The following is an 8300-nucleotide window of genomic DNA, read 5'->3' as shown; positions in this document are numbered from 1 at the left end:
GAATTCAGGGAGCCGATATTTGGGTGGTAGTGGGATCAAATCGTAGTCGTTGGGGTATGGCTTGGAATAGCCGATTGCCCTCCTTTTCAGCACCATGCCGAACTGGTCTCTCAAGATCGTGCTGATCTGATCCGCAGTGCTAGCTGCAGGAGTGGAGCTCTGAAGATTCGCTGGCGTGGCATACTTAGCTAGCCACGCTTGCTTCTCAAGATCTGAGCTAGCTGCAGGAGTTGAGCTCTGGACGTGCGTCGGAGTGGCATACTTAGTTAGCCACGTCTGCTTCTCAAGATCTGATCCAGAGGCTCCTCCTGCTGTTCCGGAAGTCCCTGCTGTTGCAGCCTGGTTCGTGAGTGCCCGATTCTGTCGCTGCACGTATGTGCACGTGTATCCGTGAGGGATCTCCTTAGGCGCCTCATACAAGAACTGGTAGTCGCTAGGATCGCCACCGATCTTGTAGACGACGAATGCCGGTGTACTCGGCACCTCTGGTGCTGCCAGCGCGAACGGCAGCGGTGGTCGGCTCTGGAGTGGCAGCTCTCCTTGGTGAGTCCCTAGAGCAGGTCCTGACGGAGAGTACTGATGCCTCAAGATTTCATGGAGCACCCGAAGGGCGACACGCTCCAAAGTGTTCACCAGGCTCTCAGAATGGCGGTGTAGCGAATGAGCCACCATGAAATTGATCTCCTGACGCAAGGACCTGGTGCGTTCTTCCGAAGGGGTGGATAGGTCCACTCCATCGAGCGCGCCTTCAGGTGTGAACCCTCTCCACCTGATGTCGTGCGAGCGGGTCCTGTGGAAAGAGCCGATGAGGTCGGCTTCGAGGATAGCTTTGACATCGTCGTACTTCTTCTTGAGCTCCTCGGGCAGATCCTCGTACGTGACTGGAGTACCTTCCGCCATCTCAGATGTAGATGGCGATGCAGTTGATGTCGAAGACTGTCCCACTGCACGTGCCAGAATGTGTTGGCATCCGAAACCCACCGGCGAGCTACAGCTGGCAACACGAAGAGCCGGGAACAACCTTAGGGCTGCGGCTGGCCCTGGTCCCTCCGAGCGACGGCCCGCAAAGCTCCTGGTACACACGTCCCGATGCTGGTGCAGCAGGCGTGCCACAATCTATACCGATCGGGAAGGTGATGGATTTGCTTCGCTAAGTTTCCTGCATGGCATACACGTAAACATTAAATACGAGCCTCGATCGGCTCTCAGGTTGTCCCGTGAATCGGCTCAAGGAGCCGATCCACCCATGACTCGTATAGGGTTTACGATTGCATGGTGGTCCTGCTCGATCAATATGTAGCTAAAACGACCTACGACGATTTAGGGTTTTCACCACATAATCGGAACATCCTACTCGTGATTGAGCCTGGCAGCTACGCACGGTGATAATAAACCGACCCTAGACAAGGCCTAAAAACCAACGTTACGTTGATCCCCGGAACATCTTGTCTAGGGTTAGCAAACTACACCCTACGTACCACTGGATCATTCAATCCGTTTGTAAGGCCTAACTATGCAGATATTAAACTAATCCTTGAAAAATCAAGGAGCAACCATAACGGATCGAATCTACTAAACAAAGATCAAGCAAGGTGCCGCCCTTACACCTAAGAAAGGCGTAAGGACGGCTAGACGTCTAAGGGTTGCATGGACGGAAGCATGTAGCACGGTAGAACAATGCTAACCCTAACACATCTATGATAACTACGTTGCTCGCCATCAAAAAGGCTTCAGTACGAGCAACGCATGAACAACGAATAAACGTATACCGCCTAGATCGCAAGATGCGATCTAGGCAGCATGATGCTTACCCGGAAGAAACCCTCGAAACAAGGGGTCGGTGATGCGCCAAGATTAGTTTGTGATGAACGTGATTGTTGTTTTTCTTGATAACCCTAGATACATATTTATAGTCCGTAGACTTTCTAACGTGGGAATAATCCCAACCGTGCACGAGCCAAACTCTAACTAACCGACACGTATCCTACTATATTTACAGATACAAGGGCAAACTAGCCCAAACTTCGTGTATAAGGCCGGTTCACGTACTCTTCCATGTATATTTCTTCAAGCCCAATCTTGATCGTGGCCCACCTCTGACTCGGTCAAATTCTGGTGATAACAGACGCGCAAGATCCTCCCTTGCAGGAGGAAGAAGAAACCTCGGAGCTAGAGCTCCAGAGGCGCGGAGCGGCCCCCTCGGCCAAAAGTAGCGGCAGCACAGCTCGCCGACGCTTGGAAGCTTCCGCTGCAGAAACCTCACATCTCCCCGCTGCCAACAAAAATCAGCAACTGGCGCAGCACCTCCACGCCCTCTCCCCTCGCCACCACGGCCAGCCGGAGAAGAGGGAGACGGTGCACAGATCTGAAGCTTGGCACAGTCCTGGGCTTTATTGACTCTTGTGGAGGGAGGGGCTGCACCACTGCTCACCAGGAACTCCATCCTCTGGAGCTTGACGAACTGTGGTAGAACCTCCTCCGGCCGCCATGAGCTGCCCACAAGCCATGGCCACCTAGTCTCCACCGGCATCATGCCAAACCGGGACAAAGCCCATACACAACAACTACTACACCTCGATCTACTATGTACAGACTGGCCTCCTCCCTCCCGCCGCCTCCAGCCGGCGGAGCCGCCGGAGAAGAGGGAGGGAGGAGCCGGGAGGCGGCGGGGGACTCTCAAGGTGGGCGGGCGGAGAGAGAGGGGAGAGGGGAAAAGAAAGCGACATTCAACAATGTGCCTGTGTGTTATTTGACATGAGCTCCAAACAAAAAATATGTATTTTCCATGAGCACAAAATAACTGTTTTTTCTCATCTCTTCAATATATTCATACTCATATCGTAGTTTTAAATCTATAGTTGTAAATACCGGAAATAATATTTTCTCAGTTACCATCTTTCTAAAATTTGGGATTCAATATTCATGCTAGATTAGTTTAACATCTTTGTTATGGACTTATGGTGCTTGATTTATCTGAAATTTAATTGGATGGCATGCCCCGAATTTGGCAGAGATGCAATTTACGCTATGATGCAGTGGTAGATCATACTTTAATGATGCTATTTCTGCGTTGAATTTGGCAAAGAGATGCAAGTGCATGCCATCAGAATGACCGTCAAATCATCATGTAGCTCTAGGGAACAATGAGTCCATGATTTTATTCCTAGGTGATTTCTCTATATATTATATAGTTTTATATTACTCTTTAGTCCATAATATAATTATATACTTTTATAATTCATGTCTAACAAACATCTATGTTTCATCATTAGTGAATAATTACCAAGATGAATAACACCAAAATTGATAATACTAGAGTGATCGTGAAATATATTTTCATCATAATTTTTTTTTTTAAATCTCATGCCTTCTGAAAGTTCCCGTCACCTTCGTGAGAAACTCATGAGATTTCAAGGAGCATGTGGAGCTCCGTCGTATTTCCAAGGAGATTGTGGAGAAGCTTGTGGAAATAGAGGCAGCAGCGGAACTAGGAGTTGAACATAGGGGGGCGATCGAGAAGACAAAACGATAGGATATACATGTAAAAAAACACTCTCTTGAGAAAAATATATACTCGTGAACTGTATTATCTAGAACATTTCCTAATAACAATACTAACAAATAAATACAATTTCAGTTGTTTGCCAAGTCTTATCTTAGACAAATATGCAAATGAGGGAAGAGAACCGATGAATTTAAGATGTATCTGCGACGAAGTCTTGTACCACAGTTCGTACAGCAATAGGAACTCTCACCGAGTACCCGCTTTGGTCAGCCCACGTCAGACTCCCAAATGTGTACCCACCTTGCACTCTTTGCTTAGCCGTAAACGTTAGGCTAAATGTCACGCTTCTACTACCACCTGCGCTGAAACTGATCACGGATGGCTCCACGGACACGTCTACCCCCGCCGGAGCTTCAACAACTGCTCGGTAAGTTGCTTCCACTGGACCGACATTTGTGACAGTGCGCCACACGGTGACCTGGTTCTTGAGGTCCGGCACGGCGATTGATGGCATGTTAAGGTTGAGTTGGTGGGACTCGCAACCATCTAACAACCCAATGGTACAATTGAAGAATTTGTTGTACTCCTTCACATCCACGTCGTAAACCAAGCCAGGGTCGACAGCCTTGTCCGGGTTCATGTGGCCACCCCCAAAGTCGAAGGGGTCAGCTAGTTTCCTCGGAACACTATCTGCTTGGATCGGCATACCAAAACGATCGGTCACTGAGGCTGCAAAGGTATCCCAAGAAATGATGTGAGTTAGTCATAAATTACGGTGAGTCATTTGGTAAAACTTTTGGTATGCTCTTAGTGCTAACCTGTGGTGACAATGGCGGACTTGATCATGGCAGGCGACCAATCAGGATGAACCGACTTGAGCAGCGCGGTGATCGCTGAGACATGTGGGCACGCCATGGATGTGCCGGATTTGAACACATAGGAGCCACGCTCGGCTGCCAAGATGCTGACTCCAGGTGCAGTCACATCAGGCTGTGCAAACATACAGATATACGATTAAGTCTTAGAGGCTAGATAACGATTTCGCAAGCAAACTGTTTGCAGATATCACATTTTGAATATTATGTATATAATCCCAAGTAAGCATGTTATGATGTTGATATATACCTTGAGTATGCCCGGGAACAGGGGGCTTGGCCCTCTCGACGAGAATGAGGCAACCCTCGGCGACAGCACCCCGTTTCCAACAACGGTTATGGTGGGCGAGACTTTCACCACCGGATTCCTATGACACAGGATATACATGAATACTTGGAGAAAGAAGAGAAAACGTTCATCCTGCATAAGAACACGTGATAGCTAAGCTCTCACCCTGTGATGTCCCAATACGACCAAAGTCTTTGTGCGATCTCAAAATCCACCAGAACGCATGGCATAATGCCTTCGCATCTAGCCAGGATATCGAGGAGGTTGGAAGTGTACTGTGCAAAGATGAGGCCCTTTGCACCGGCAGTGACGGTAAGATTGATGGCATTCGGAAGTGCTACCCGGGGCGGCGTGGATTTCGCATTCGCTGGTGCATAGCACAGGACGATTTTGCCGGTGACGTTGCTCGATGCCACTGACTCCGCGTCGCAGCTGCACAAAATTTTCAAATTGAATATACTAGTTCAGGATGTCGAAGTGGTGATTAACTACAAAATGAGCGTGGCCAAGTGACTGCCTTGTCTCATTACCTCCCCGCATAAACAAGGTCCTTAAAGTCGCTGCTGATCGCAGATGCATTATACTGAAGAGATTGCCCCTGTGTTTGAAAAGCAAGCACACGTTAAGGAGCCAATAAAAGATTAAGGGAAGCTTCAAGGGCGAGCTAAAGATATTTGTCCTTCTTTAAGATAAATATATTTGTTGCTAGTTTCAACGACCTTAGTTAAGTTGTCAAAACTATATGATGAATTAGTTGTACACGCTAGAGTGCATCATAGCCATGCCACTTGATCGTCCCTGGGACTATCAGTCGCAGACATTAAGTAATAATAATAGAAAAAATATTGTTTGTTGTACTTACCACCAACTTTTCTTTGTTCCCGAGTGATATCAGAGTGGGGAAAGCCCGGTCAATCGTGCTAGCAGCCACCGTGGTGACCCACGGCACAGCATTCGTCACCGTCTGCGGCACAGGGCCATCGTTACCACCGGCGAACACGACCGAGATCCCTCTCTGCACAGCATGTAACGTCCCGGGTATCTCATGACTGGCCGCTCCCACCGAGAGCGACAAGATGTCCACGCCGTCGTGTATAGCATCGTCGATGGCCGCGAGGATCGCTGCGTCAGGGCAACTCCCGCCCACCCAACACACCTTGTAGATACCCAGTCGCGCACGCGGCGCCCCACCACGTGCCACGCCGGTGCCTAGGCCCCCGTAGCTCACGCCTCCCACCTCCACGCCGGCGATAGTCGAGGCGACATGCGTGCCGTGGCCGCTGAGGTCCCTCGGCGAGTTATAGTTCTTCTTGAGCACCTCAGCATCGATGCCACGGCCGTACCACCGCGCGCCGATGATCTTTCTGTTGCAACTCGTGGCGTTGAACGCCTGGCCGGTCTGGCACTTCCCTTTCCACCGTGCCGGCACAGGACCATACCCATTATCGTCAAAGCTTCGTGATTCAGGCCATATGCCTGTTTTAACAGAATCATGCATACACATGGGTTCAGTTGCTGCACAATCGTTGGGTTTTCTCATGTTATATGGATTTTAGCTTGAGATAGGAATGCAAACCTGAATCGATGACACCGACGATTACATCTTCACCGTACTTTGATTTTTGGAGGAGTCCCGATTGCTGAGGTGATTGGTAGTTGTCAACGCCAAGGAAATCCCAGCTCCGAGTTGTGTGCTCTTCATGAAAAGTGTTTGGCTTCACGGTGACGACTTCAGGGAATTCTACATTCGGAATGTGCTGAATTAGTTTACGTCGATCATCCAAGCAAGGAAGTCCCATCTCAGGATTGACAAATGACAACTGCTACTTACTTGCTAGTGTCTCGGCTTGAGATTCAGTCAGCATTGCAGCGAACCCAGAAAACCCGTGCTTGTAACTGTAAACTATCGACTTCACGGCTTCATCCTTGCTGTTGCAGACAAAAGCAATATGTTAGCAGTTGCTTATGTTGCGTGGTAACAATTCGTAATTAACATGAACTAGTACAGGCTGGTACCTCCCAAGAACAGAGGTCAGTACGTCATGGTGTGACGCGGTGACCACAGATGGATCGTCATGTTTCTTATCCCCCATATACACTATGTAGAGCTGAGATTATGGTGCAATAAGTCGCCAAGAAACGGTATCAGAACAAGCCCACTTAATGCAGAAACAATACAAAGTTAAGTCTTCTGAACAAAGAGGGAGCATCTTACTTTGCTCGACGCATTAGCTGAAAGAGGCAGCAGCGTCACCAGTAGCAGAGCACAGCATAATCCTGTTCTCAAACCCATGTCTGATTTCGTGAAGACTGTTATGTTCTTGTGTTCTGTTGTTTGCATGCACGGTTTGTATGTATATATAGTAGCAGCTCTAGTAGCAAGCGTGTTGTTAGGTGAAAGACGCAGTGAGAACGAAGGACTAGATCAACGTCCATAGAAAGCACCAGGCGTTTTGTGTCAAGGAAGAAGCAACTTGGTCTGATCTGGTCCGCAATGAGTAAACAACTAATGGTACCAAGTCGGATAGAATTAGTATTAAGTTTTCTGATGTAATCAGCTGATCAACTTCGAAACAAAGGTTCTGCTTGCTCCATCAGGCAGAAAATACGCGTCGGTAGGTAATACGTAGCAAAGTTGACATCCGAAACAGATGGATTTCGGATGTAGCTGTAACCTCCTTCACCGTCGAGCACATGACACAGTTCATCACCCTTTGGTGCATGCTGCAGAATGTTGCCCTCCTTCCTGGGACACCGGACGCGATCTCCTGGACCCTCACTGCAGATGGTATATATTCTGCTGGGTCGGCTTACAAAGCTCAGTTCCAGGGGGCCACGTCCTGCTCCTTCAAGCAGATTGTCTGGAAGGCGTGGGTGCCGCCAAAATGTCGCTTCTTCGCTTGGCTTGCGGTTCAAAACCGGCTGTGGACCTCGGACCGCCTCGCCATCCGAGGTTGGCCGCATCAGCCAAACTGTCAGCTTTGCAGATGCCAACCGGAGACCGCCAGGCACATCCTCTTCGAATGCCGCTACTCCAAAAGAATCTGGCAGCAGACCGCTTCCTGGCTACATTGCCCCTCGCTGCTAAACGACCTGGGCAGTGGTAGGGACACTGTCCTCCAGTACTGGCATGCAATCGCCGCTTCTCCGTCGACTTCTCGCAAAGGACTCCAGACCGCAGTCATCCTGGTCGGGTGGGAGATCTGGAAGGAGCGAAACGCTAGGGTTTTCAACAACAAGGCTTCCACGCCAATGGCGCTAATGCAGAAAATAAAGGACGAGGCCGCAAACTGGATCGCGGCTGGCGCAAAACATCTAGCGGTAGTATCCTCTTAGGGTTTTGGCGGTGCCTTTTTCTTTTTGTTTCTGTTTCGGCCTAGGCCATGTCATGTTTGCTCCTTCTATATCAATATAAAAGGCAAAGCTTTTGCCTCTTGCTTCAAAAAAAAAAAAAAGTTGACATCCGAAAATATAGTCGGCAGACTTTGGAGTTTGAACTCATTGAAACATTCCACGGCTAAAGACCAGTTTGGCTGCTCAGACTCTTCAAATGCCTTTTCCGTTTGTGACGACGTCAAACACTTTATTAATTCATAGCATCATTGAAAAGTGTTTGAGGATACTCTCAGGA

At 48.9% G+C, this 8300-nt stretch overlaps 2 protein-coding genes across 2 annotated transcripts; one reads left to right on the top strand and one right to left on the bottom strand.

The window, feature by feature from the left end:
• Positions 1-3542: 3542 nt before the first annotated feature.
• LOC127292490 (subtilisin-like protease SBT3.9) lies at positions 3543-7002 on the bottom strand. The gene is made up of 10 exons (XM_051321901.2): positions 6885-7002; positions 6686-6777; positions 6501-6598; positions 6246-6410; positions 5532-6145; positions 5200-5267; positions 4835-5101; positions 4631-4748; positions 4324-4495; positions 3543-4234 (listed from the first exon to the last, which is right to left on the bottom strand). The coding sequence occupies exons 1-10, from the start codon at positions 6960-6962 to the stop codon at positions 3696-3698; spliced, it is 2211 nt and encodes a 736-aa protein (XP_051177861.2). The 5' UTR covers positions 6963-7002; the 3' UTR covers positions 3543-3695.
• A 361-nt stretch (positions 7003-7363) lies between these two features.
• Positions 7364-8005, top strand: LOC139838938 (uncharacterized). The gene has a single exon (XM_071828954.1). The coding sequence runs from the start codon at positions 7364-7366 to the stop codon at positions 8003-8005; it is 642 nt and encodes a 213-aa protein (XP_071685055.1).
• The last annotated feature ends 295 nt before the right edge of the window (positions 8006-8300 follow it).

The sequence above is a fragment of the Lolium perenne genome, chromosome 4 (assembly GCF_019359855.2).
Source record: "Lolium perenne isolate Kyuss_39 chromosome 4, Kyuss_2.0, whole genome shotgun sequence".
NCBI classification, from domain to species: Eukaryota; Viridiplantae; Streptophyta; class Magnoliopsida; order Poales; family Poaceae; genus Lolium; species Lolium perenne.
The sequence above is the reverse complement of the archived record's forward strand: the minus strand, read 5'-3'. Positions and strand labels throughout refer to the sequence as shown.